This window comes from Habropoda laboriosa, unplaced genomic scaffold, assembly GCF_001263275.1.
Source record: "Habropoda laboriosa isolate 0110345459 unplaced genomic scaffold, ASM126327v1 scaffold2, whole genome shotgun sequence".
NCBI classification, from domain to species: domain Eukaryota; kingdom Metazoa; phylum Arthropoda; class Insecta; order Hymenoptera; family Apidae; genus Habropoda; species Habropoda laboriosa.
The window spans coordinates 2,621,665-2,634,041 of NW_017100190.1; the positions used below are offsets into that span (position 1 = coordinate 2,621,665).

Consider the following 12,377-nt stretch of genomic DNA (forward strand, 5'->3'; position numbering starts at 1 on the left):
TTCTTTGTTTCTTTTTTCTTTTTTTTTCTGCCCCCGTGAAATTCAAGCTATCGAGTCGCGCGTCGTTACATGCGTACGTGATTTTTGAATAGTGTGACAGTTCGTTTGATCGAGTATCTTCGCTGTCTCTGTAAAGTGGGGAGAGGAGGAGGCATCGTACGAGAACACGTGTCCGTTTAGTACACCGTTAATTAATAAGATTCGTTTCTCTTCGAATTGCATAAATATTAAATCGAAGGTGGATAAATTTCATATAATCATGTAAATACCAGAGAGTCCCCTGGTTTTTCACGTATCAGTTTTTTTCACAGTGTTTTCTTGTATGTCAAAAAGAAAACGAAAAAAAAAGCGGTCACGCGATATTCATGCGATACGCGACCACGTGCGCAATACGTCAAGAGTTTCATTGAGAGTTGGTGCGTGCACCTTAACAAGGTATGCTCCTCCGCATTTATTACTAAATCTTCTATCTAGGGTATAATTAATCGAGTTTTAACGGGGCGGCGTTGTGTCATTACCGTTCTTTCTTTCGTTTGCGCGACACATCGTTTAAGACTGAATCATTTTTATGCTAAATAAAAATTCATTTGAATTCAGTCACGTCATTTCTCTCTCGCTAAATACATAATAATGATAGAATATTAAGAAAAACCGCTTCCTATAAACAGTCCTCGTTGCGATAAAGAAGTTGCTAATGTCCGGCAAGATAATCTGAAATTATTTAAATTGCTGGGAAATTATTTTAATCGCTGTGTCCGTACAAATTGCTTTTTCTTCTTTTACTTACGTTAAAGATAGATTACGGTTAAAGGTACGAACGAAATGACAATTGCGTATTAAAAATAACACATGTTACATAACTCGTTCGAATTTCACCGGTAAACATTATATCGGATCGATCGATCAGTCTCGATTTCGGCGATGAATTGCTCTATTTCGCGATCGTGTCTGTGCGTGTGGTTTCGAAAAGATCAATTAAAATTCCCGTATCACATGTATCACGCATACCAGTCCATATTAGTAACGCGGGAATTTTTACATAGTTTATTAAGGATGCGGCTCATGCGTACGAAGAAACTTCTCTTTGTACGAGAAAATATACCGAGGAGATAAATTACATTTTAACGCGCGGTGGTGAAACAAAAGCGGCGGAGATTCGATGGTTGGATATTGCATAGCTGAGAGAGATACGCGAGAAAGGTTGGATGCGATTTTACGTCGAAGGAGGTGAATGCCTCTGAAAAAAAAAAAATTACATGGTCATCGTTCCAATTTCGAAGGATTTCTTCGTGGCGACATTAGCGTTACACAGGATATCCTGTGATTTAATTTTTATTTCCGGGTAACTTTTTTAAATATCGGTAGGTGAATTGCTAATCAGGCAGCAGATAACGCTAATAATACTTTAAAGTAGTAAACATTGTATTAACATAGAGATAAGGTAAACTAACAATAATGTTCCGATGAACAATTCGTAATTAATTCAGTTCTAGCTGTAACATCGAAGTTAACTATCACGTTTCTGTTCCTATTTGTAAAATATGCTATTTATTAACCCTTTCACCACTATTGGCGCCTATAGGCGCTTTGAAAATTTGTTCGTATCGTGCTGTTGGAGCCTTTTGGCGCACTTCTATGTCAATTCAAGCGTTAATTTCATTCTCTGCACTCTTCCACGTTAATTCAGCGAAACAAATTTTAAAATGACACGGCTGAAAAAGAACGTTTGCGGCCGTTGTGGAATATTTGAATTTGCCACGCGCGTTGTGCACTAAAATTTGCCGTAGCCAAAGGGTTAATCCGTTCCAGATCCTTGGACTTATTGACATATTATACATTGATGGGGTTGTATCGAAAGAAAATAATAAGAAAAGAAATCACAAGCGTTACAAACGAAATTCTTTACGAAAGCGTGATTAGATAAAGAAACAAAGTTGTATGTAATCATCGTAAAAATTGTTTTAGAGAAGACGATACATCTTTACATTCGCTGTCTTATGCCTGGTCATACTTTCTACTTATTTCATGCAGGAATAACGTCTCCCATGGTCTTCTTTTCACTTTTCTTATATGGAACTGTCTACGAAAAGCGAACAATTCGTGGACAAGTGAGGTAAATGAAAATTCCGTGCAGCGAGACCGTGCAGCCTTCACCGTTCGATTCTTATTCGTTTTACATCAGCACCGAACTGAAATTCCGTAGATCATTGGATATTCTTGGTTCGTTGCGATCTGGGGAAAACCGGGGGAGGATATTTGCAGGATAAATACACAAAAGCGGCGATACTTTATTTTCGATCGTGATCGGACCGCGGGAAAAGGATCCGCGCGGCGAACATTTGGAAACCCCGCGAAAAACAGAATGTGAAATCTCGCGGTGCGTTAGAAATTCGTATCGAAAAGTTATTCGCGCTACCGCGTTGCAACCTGATTTCTAGATATATTAAAATTAAATACTAATATATGTATCGGTGTCAGAATACTTTCAAGACACATGTCATTCGCCGATGACACCAATATTCCAAGCTTCAGATTTATGTTTCATTATGAAACTATTCTGACATAATCGACCGTGGAGAACGGCCGTAAACGTGTTATTAAAGTTAGCCGAGATTTGTAGAAAAGTTTTCATTTATTTCACCACGATCGGTATATTCTCTTGGGTTTTCTTGCACAACGACAAGTTTCGCCATTACACATATGTATGTGTATATATATATTTTTTTCTTAAACGCGTCTTACCCTCGAGATTTATCGGATGCAGGAAATCGCGAGGTTTCAGCCGACATTTCCTGAAACGTTTCACGTGTGTCGCGCTATTTTGAATGACAATAAGCCGTGAAAATAATGGAGTAGGTGCTTTCAGCGGTGATTCCATTGAAAGTAAGAAGAGGTCAGTGGTCAGTCGCGTATAGAAATGTTCTTATGTGGTCTTGGAAAGTTACCGACCTTGACAGACATTTCATTCTTACATCTTGTATACTTAGCCGTTTCAATTAACTCGTTTTTTCCTTAATTTTTTTAGTTTTACTCTCGCGAATCTCCGTTCTCCACGATCTACACGAACGCAGAGGCGTTCGTTCCTTGTCTCCCACCCATGGAACCGTTCTCATCCTTGAAAACTCAAGTTAACTTCCCGTTCAAGATGTTTCGAACCATCAGACCCAAGCACAAGCTGTAACACCATGAGCATGTACAGCCGGTCTATTTATAGCTGTAGAGTTTAAATTATTACCCATCGACGTCTTCGCTACCTTCACCTTTGGTTCAAGTGTTACCTAAGTTTCCCTCTCTTCGAGGAGGAGGATGAGGAGCGGTGTTAAATCTGGCCGGGAATTTCGGTTTCTTTGAAAGAAATCGAGTCTTGTTACACATACACACTTGGCTCGGTTGTGTAATTCGAGGTACATATTATGGCTATATGGAGCATTATTGACACACGGTAGAAAACGTCATGCTGCAACCAACCGGTCCTTCACTCGCTTTCCCCAAACTTAATTCCACGTCTTTGTCTTTTCTCGCTGGTACGGTTCACCTGGCACCCTCTTCTTCGCTTCGAAAAGTAAGAGGGACCAGGAGCACCAAGTTTTCCCCCGTCGATTTCACCGAATGTCTTCGACGAACGCAGGGAGCACTTTCTTCAAGTTCGATCAGCTCGCTGTTGTCTTCTTTTGTAGTCAGCTGTTGTACGTTTCGCTATCCTTGATCTGCTGAAAAATGAGATAAATTCGTCGCGAAGAATAGACGATGGACCTTGCTCTCAGGGGACCGGAAGAAAATTTTCGTTATTCTAAGCATATTATGCTTTATTATTATTCTTTTTTAAATTCGAAATAGTGTTTGGTTAGCTGTTTAGTCGATGTTCGTTTTATTTCAACTCTTTCCACAACGGCAGCAAGATTTTCTTTTTCAGTCGTTTTAAAATTTGTCTCACCGAATTGACGTGGAAGAGTGCAGAGGATGAAATTGAGGCTCGAATTAATATGGACGTGCGTTAAAATTCTCAGCGAAAGGGTTAATTATTCTAAACATTTGAGACAGTCCGGTCACCGATGACAATTCTGGCTCCATCGAGGAAACGATCTCCGGTCACAGGTGATCAACGTGGCAGTGGGCGTGTTTAACACTAGGTTTACGCACATTTCTTGTATACACTACTGGCCCAAAGTTTGGAATCACTGCGCATTGCAAGTTGCACAAAAATTTCCGGAAAAACGTCGAGCAGCTTTAAGAATTTTTTAGCGAATTTTGTATCGTTCTATTTATCTCCACAATATCAATATCAAGTCTATGAAAAAATTAGCAGCAGATTCAGTACTGATGAAAATTGGGAGGTGATTCGAAACTTTTTCTTTAAAAAACAACTTATTTTATTTAAAGACAACATATTACACGAAACCTATGTGATATTGTATGTTTATATAAAATTTATGACAAGCATAGGTGGTAGGAGGGAAATGTAAACGGATTCCCCAATTTCCCTTGTGAAACTCGAAATGCGTCAAAATGGCGCGTCCCGTAAACCCAGCGTTAACCCTTCGAACTCCCAATTTTATTTTAAATTTTCTCTTCAATAACTCCCTATTATTCCAAGTATTTTACTTGAAACGTACTTTAAAAGACATTTAGCCGATAGGAGCCAATTTAAACAATCATTTTTACTAATTAGGGGGAGTTCCCCTAGCGCCGGACGCTTAAGGTTTTTCTTAAATAAATCTCTCTACCTGTGCACTCGCGACTGAAACGCGTAGGAAACTTATTTTTATTCCTTTTGTCTTTTTTACTAATTAGGGGGAGTTCCTGTGCACTACCTGTGCACTCGCGACTGAAACGCGTAGGAAACTTATTTTTATTCCTTTCGTCTCCTCTACGAGATACAATTATTACAGATACAGATAATGTCCGGTATTAGGTGCCGTCCGGCGTTAAGGGAACTCCCCGTACATTGAAAGTAGCATTAAGGGTCACATATGTGTGCACCTATTGCTCATCCAGGTAAAAAGAATTGCAAAATATAACACACGTCTAAACTGGCAATTTAAACATTATTTCATTGACACCGATGTCGAGCGACACTCGACAAAGGAGCTCGAAGGGTTAATACAGGTGAATAATATCGAGTAAGTTTGCAATTTGTTCGAAGCTGAGATATATTTGGATATCCGTGTGTGTTCCAGGTTGTAAGTAGTTATAAACGAGAAATATGCTGACGCACCTGTTCGAAATTCATGGCCGGTTTTGCGCCGGTCATCCCCTGGAAGTGATTGTCTCGACCTTCACGCTCACAGCGTGTATCCTGAACATGGAGACCGGAAGTGGACAGCCGCGGGACGGAGCCCTTCCCGCGGCTTCTCATTGTCGGCCTGGTCGGTGTAATTCGGACGTAAGCAGAGCATTGGCGCGAATTAAAAATTCGATGGTTTTCATGTTTGATTACGAGACTATGAACGTGTGTGTCTTAATCGATGGAAATCGTTGTTTCATAATTGTACATTTCAGTTAAACGGAATGACCCGCCGTATGAATAATGCATGATTATTTATTAGGACCTAAATGCAGCTGATGTTATAGTCATGACTATAATACGATGTCTAGCAATACTGTTTAGCTATCACCAATTTCGAAATCTACAGAGATTGGGCTCCAAGTATATTTTAGGTAAGCGAACATTCTGATTGGAAGAAAGAAGGGAGAGATATTGAAAGATCGCGTCAAGTATGAAATACGTGTTTCACGTACAACGATTATGTTATAGCTCGATATATACATATATATATATAACCGGATCTTTTCACGGTACACGTGAAAGCTTTCATTGTCGGTGAAAGTTCATGTCCATGGAAAGCGATAGCGTTTCGTTTCTGTATGAAACGTGACGACAATTAATCGTTCGATTTGCATAAAAATTAGTCGTGATAACGCGAGCTTCTTACGTGATGCTGATCTCCTTTAAGATAGAGCTAATTGTACCTTCTCTTTGGTATTGGATGATATTGGATAAAAATGCTTTAACCAGGTTTTATTTTTGTTTTTTTTTCTCTTCCTAGGTATCGCAGGCCTATTTACCGTATTCTCCAGCGTTGTCTTCACATCGAGCGTGGTGAATTTCGGACGTAGCGATATCTCGGATTTGAAGTACGTTTTCTTGTTGGAAACAGTTTTTTCTTTTACGATCCGAAGAAACGAGCTTTGTTTAATGTTTGTTAAAATTTTCTTTTCCAGGGATGCGTTGTTCTTTTTCTTGCTTATTATCGACCTCTCGAAAGCTGCTATATTAGCACAGTTGGCTTTAAGCTCCAGGAGTCAAGAGGAAGTACGGGCAAATATCGCTCGTGGAATGTCCCTCTTAGGACCAAGTATAACGTTAGATACATTAGTGGAGATTTTACTTATTGGCATAGGATCTCTATCCGGTGTTAGAAGATTAGAGATCCTAAGCAGTTTCGCTTGCCTCGGGGTTCTTGTTAATTATATTGTTTTCATGACGTTCTATCCTGCGTGTTTGTCACTCATTCTTGAGGTAATTTGCACAGTTTCTTTTGTTATCTGTTATTTTTTAACGACAAATTTATGAATCCTTGTATATGCATATTTCAGCTCTCTCGTGGAACTAATACTATGAAACCATTAAGCGCCGACAAGATTTTCATGATACATCCGCTGAACGAAGAGGATCAAAAACCAAATCCGGTAGTGGAGCGCGTTAAATTGATCATGATCGCCGGCCTATTTGTGGTACACGCTAACAGGTAGCACATTTTTACGTTATTTTCTCTTTTTCATCGTGTACACACGTCACGTTTCCGTTTCAAATGAACTTTATATTTTATACATCAGATAACAGGTGACAATGGGAAGCGAGAAACTGACAAAAAGTTATCACGAATCTGCCCCATACGATGTGTATTTCTCGTTTTTTCTCTCTGTGTGTGTTTTTTTCTTCTTTTTTTTACATCGAGTGTACTTCTTGTTTGGCAGTTTTCTTATTCTTAACTTCCACGGGGGTCAGGTTCAACTTATTACACAGTAACAGAAGTATACGTTTAATTCATATTCAATGAATTCCGCGAAAAAGAGATGGTATCTCGACGAGGTTTGGGTTCCTTTAACCCTTCGTATGTTAAGTTAGGAAGCACAGTATACGACACCGCCTCTGTCAAGTTAAGAATGACGATAATTATTGATTCCTTTTTACGCCGAATTCACTGGAATCCGTCGAAATAGGAGCGTAAAAATAGCCCCGGTCGAATTTAGAATCTCTCCGGGGTAGTCGTCTATGGAAAAGCATTGTCGTCCGGACAAACGTACGGTACAATAAAATTAGAATTAGATTAGACGATTTGTGTATATTCAGATTGTTACATCAGCAACGGTTGTTGTTAACATAAGATATTTATTTTAGCCGTTGGCCATTCAAAACTGACGAGACCGAGCACACGGTAGAAGGCACGGTGACGTCCGCGAACTCGCATATGATAGTGAATTCTTACAACAAGACAGAGAATCCATCGGAAGTTAAGGAGTACTTGATGAACTGGTTGTCTGTTAGTGCGGATAATATTGTGATATTGATACTACTTCTCGCGCTAGCGATCAAATTTATCTTCTTCGAGGACAAGGGGGACATAGCGAAGCAATTAAGATTCAAGGAGGATGACGAGACGGAAGAAAAGATCGAAAGTGACTGTGTTACTAGTGATAATATGTGTTTAGCTGCTATGGATATGTCGTTGCGTCAACGATTCGGCGAATCATTGTCCACGATGCGTTCAACGGTCTTTCCTTTATCGGGGGTAGGTGGTTGGATCGAAGTTGAACATGAATCTCAAATGGAGTTCACCGACAAGGAAGTGCAAACCGATGGAAAACAATACAGCGTCGACACGTCGAGCAGCGAAAGTCTATCTCCACGATCGCAAGTATGTAGGTCGCTGGAGGAATGCCTCGAGATATATAAATCTGAAGTAAGTGAATTCCTTATGAATACGGGTGTTTGAATTTACGTTAACAATTTCTGACATTGTACTGTTCAATTCGTAGCTTGGAGCAAGTGTACTGACGGACGAGGAAGTAATTCAGTTGGTACGGAACAAGCATATACCTGCTTATCAGTTGGAAAAAGCAGTTGGAGACATGGAGAGGGGTGTTGGAATCAGGCGTATTATAATTGGAGAAACTGGAAAGTTTCTTGAAAATCTCGTCGACTTGCCGTATAAAGATTACGATTATAGTAAAGTATTAGGATCCTGCTGTGAGAACGTTATAGGATATGTACCGGTGCCGCTTGGAATAGCTGGTCCGTTGCTAGTCGATGGTGAATTGTATCATGTGCCAATGGCAACGACAGAAGGATGTTTAGTAGCGTCTACGAATCGTGGTAGTAGAGCGTTGTTGAAATGTGGTGTAACGAGTCGCGTGGTAGCCGATGGAATGACCCGAGGACCGGTTGTGAGATTTCCAAATATCGTTAGGGCAAGCGAGGCTATGAATTGGATGCAAGATCCCGAAAACTTCCAAGAAATGAAGGATAGCTTCGATTTAACTAGTAGATTTGCAAGATTGACGAAGATTCACGTACGCATCGCTGGTAGACATTTGTTTGTTCGTTTTGTGGCAACAACTGGTGACGCCATGGGAATGAACATGTTGTCGAAGGGTACTGAGAAATCGTTGAACGCGGTGAAGATACATTTCCCCGATATGGAAATATTATCGTTAAGTGGTAACTTTTGCACGGATAAAAAACCAGCAGCGGTGAATTGGATTCATGGTAGGGGTAAAAGTGTGGTATGTGAAGCAGTGGTACCTGCAGATATCGTTACTAATGTGTTGAAAACGTCTGTTCATGCCTTAGTCGATGTGAACATAAGTAAAAATATGATTGGATCTGCTGTAGCTGGCAGCGTTGGCGGTTTCAACGCACACGCTGCAAATATTGTAACCGCAATCTTTATAGCTACGGGTCAAGATCCTGCACAGAACGTTGGAAGTAGTAATTGTATGACTTTAATGGAACCATGGGGATCGGATGGTACAGATTTATATGTGTCCTGTACAATGCCTAGTATAGAGATAGGTACTATTGGAGGAGGAACTGGTCTTCCCGCACAAGGTGCGTGTTTAGCTATGTTGGGTGTTAAAGGAGCGCACGTTCATCAACCCGGTGAAAATGCCAGCAGATTAGCTAGAATTGTATGTGCTACAGTACTTGCCGGTGAATTATCATTAATGGCTGCCCTTACAGCTGGTCACTTAGTTAAAAGTCATCTTAGGCACAACAGGTATGTTGATAGAAAAATACTTTTTTTTTTTTTCCAATTATAAAATGCGAGACATATTTTGCAGTGTATAATCTTATTTCAGATCATCTACCACTGTAACGAATGCAATGACTGTTCCACAAAATAATACAGGAGATAAATTATCTGTGCCAAATGTGTTACAGCCTGTACAAAATGTTTGTAAGGAGTTTGTAGAGAAGTCTTAGCATTAATCACACATGAATGAATTCATCTTTGACTTTTCAGTAGAATATTCTGTATATGTTATGCAACTACTTCAACATAATATTCCAAAGAAGTAATATTTCTTTTGTTTACATGAAAGAATATATACCAAAAAAAAAACTAAAAAAGAAATAGAATTAAATACAGTGAACTGGTTTCAACAATTTTAACGAAAATATAATACAGGTTTTAGATGAGATGTAAAACTGGTTCGGGTACGCTATCGATTTGACTTATGTTTACGAGCAAAGCATAGTATTTCGAATCTGATGGAATGTGTATACTTAATTTGCAATGAAATATGCAGCCAGTGATGGTTGTATAAAATTAATATGGTGCAAACATTATTTTTTGCATATACAGTCATATTTTTACGTAGTGCAATATTAATTTTAACTGTAGTCATTTAGTCAGATTATCATAATGTAACGGTAAAAAAAAAGGATGTAATCAAAGACTGTACATTATGTAGCATATTGAGTACAATCAAACTAATGAATGTTTTCCGTAAACTATTAAAAAAAAAAAATACATATATATATGATGAAAATAAAAATTCTAAATTAATTTTTTGTTTTTAAACATTTAAATTATGCAATGACTAGGTTCATAAAAGATCTAAATGCATTGTGATATGCGAAGTTTTATTAGTACAAACACATACATTTTAATTGAAAATAATTGAACAACGAGATAAAACTAAATAATAAATTAATAAGAAAATTGATTTTTTTGACTTTCTTTAATATCTGTGTACACATTCTGTAAATAGTAAAAAGATCTTAACATAAAAAAATAATATTCAAAAACACAGCCTAGTAAATACATTGAAATACATTAAAATTCTAAGATTCACATTTTTTCATATGTTTCTTCATAACCACAAGTGATGCAGGTGTGTGTATATGTATCATCATCTTCATTATATGTATCTTCTCCAAACTCGTGTGTATGAGATGCTTTTGATGTTTTGTTATACAATGAACTCCGGACTTGCATTCTTAATTGTTTAATCTGTATAACAAAAAGAAACAATAATTTGTTAAGAAAAAGGATATCTGTATTGATATTATTTTGTATTCCAGTATAAGTATAGTACTAAGTTTTAAAAATGTTTAATACCTTTTTATTAAATTTTTTAATTTTAGTTCCTTCTTTCCTAACATCACGTAATTCTTTTTCCTTTATTAATTTTTCTTCTGAACCCCAGACTTCTAGAGCTCTTTGTTCTACTTGTAAGTGCAAATACAATTTCATTTCACCCCAATTTGCATTGTGGGGATTTTTCTTGGTGATACATTTTAATGGAGGTTCTCTTCTATCAAAATCACAATCTTTTAATAAATATTCTTGTTTTGCTTCTGTTTTTGTAATTAAAGAGTGCTTGTCCTCAGGATCTCTGAAACAAAATAACTTGTTATAATACTGTGAAGTTTTTTACATTAGTGTAATTGCTAACTTAAGTAATACTTGTACCTGCATTTATCACATACAGAGAGATCAAATGTCTGCAAAAGATAAGAATCTTTAAACTCATTTTTGCACTCTTCACAATGAGGTAAATCAACAATAATAGGAGCAGGCTCTGATGTTATTTGTAACTAAAAAGAAAAACATTAGGTTTTAAACTCTTTTAACACTTAATAGATTTTGAAATATCATACCATTTGTTCTTCTAAATTGTCATTTTCTTCTATAAGAAAACCTCCTCCACTATCTATTACACGTTGACCTTGAACTTTTATTAATCTATCTTTTACTGCATCTCCATTTTCACTGTAAAAAATTATAAAATTTTTATATTTTTATGGTACACAATAGTTTGTTGCAGCCTACCTTTTTGTATAAGGATGACAAACTACTTTAGATTTTTTTAAAAGCAGTGCTTTTTGGCGATTTCGTTCAGCACGTTCCTTCAAATGCTGAACATTTTCTACTGATTCTTTATCCTTGGAGGAATCATTCACATCTAACGTTGTAGACATTTTTATATGACTTTTTATAATGTGAAATTTATTTTAAAATCAAACAACTTTCCAATGAAAAATAAATAAGTCGTTTACGAGTAATTATTTTCTGACATCGTTTGTTGTACTTGGAAAAATAGGACAGCTTAGATTACTTGTACAGGTTAAACACGTAAACTTCACAGAAATGATTAAAAGCAAATTCATAGTTGTTTTACTACAATACAATTTTCTATATAATGTTTAATGTATATTTTTTATACGAATCTTCTTTCAATTCATAATGCAATTAAACGTAACTGCTGAAATTAATACGATAGAATACATAATATAAACATTCTATCCTATAGTATTATAAAGAATTATTCTACATAAAAGTTTATGAAAAGTTATCAACATCTATAAAAGTTAGTTTGTACTAAATTTAGAGTTTCAAATACACGTTTTCGTTGCACAAATTCACAGTATCGAGTTTGACTTTTCTTTCTTTAGTTTACTGTATCGTTCGCCATTTTTTCTCTTCGAACCCAGTTCAGTATTCCGCAAACTTTAATATCGGCAATCCAATTAACGTTGAAAATGAAAAAAAATGTGAAATATCGCGATTTAATGGTCAAAAGTTTACTCAAATGTTAGAATATAATCCCGAGTTTGTTGTGCATTATAAAACATTATTGTGATTGCAAGTATTTTGCGCCATTTGAATTTAAATCGAAGTAAGTTTGAATATTACGTGTATTTAAAAATGTCATTCTTTTCATTTATAGTTTTGTTTTAAAACGTATAAAAAAGTTTCATTGTAATTGAAAAGTATTTTTGTAATTGAGGTGAATAAACAAGACATATATTCTGCTTACATACTTAAAACTAATTTGGATGGTAAAAAATCAGTTACCAGTGGCTG

At 36.8% G+C, this 12,377-nt stretch overlaps 2 protein-coding genes across 2 annotated transcripts; one reads left to right on the forward strand and one right to left on the reverse strand.

The window, feature by feature from the left end:
• The first annotated feature begins 5,203 nt into the window (after positions 1–5,203).
• LOC108579935 (3-hydroxy-3-methylglutaryl-coenzyme A reductase) lies at positions 5,204–9,487 on the forward strand. Its single transcript, XM_017943569.1, has 8 exons — positions 5,204–5,383; positions 5,547–5,658; positions 6,048–6,135; positions 6,223–6,520; positions 6,598–6,749; positions 7,403–7,964; positions 8,041–9,281; positions 9,364–9,487. Exons 1-8 carry the CDS (start codon positions 5,204–5,206, stop codon positions 9,485–9,487), a joined length of 2,757 nt encoding a protein of 918 aa, XP_017799058.1.
• Positions 9,488–10,317: 830 nt separating this feature from the next.
• On the reverse strand, positions 10,318–11,491 carry LOC108580080 (DNA repair protein complementing XP-A cells homolog). The gene is made up of 5 exons (XM_017943739.1): positions 11,343–11,491; positions 11,171–11,282; positions 10,983–11,107; positions 10,629–10,905; positions 10,318–10,520 (listed from the first exon to the last, which is right to left on the reverse strand). Exons 1-5 carry the CDS (start codon positions 11,489–11,491, stop codon positions 10,359–10,361), a joined length of 825 nt encoding a protein of 274 aa, XP_017799228.1. The 3' UTR covers positions 10,318–10,358.
• Positions 11,492–12,377: the final 886 nt, after the last annotated feature.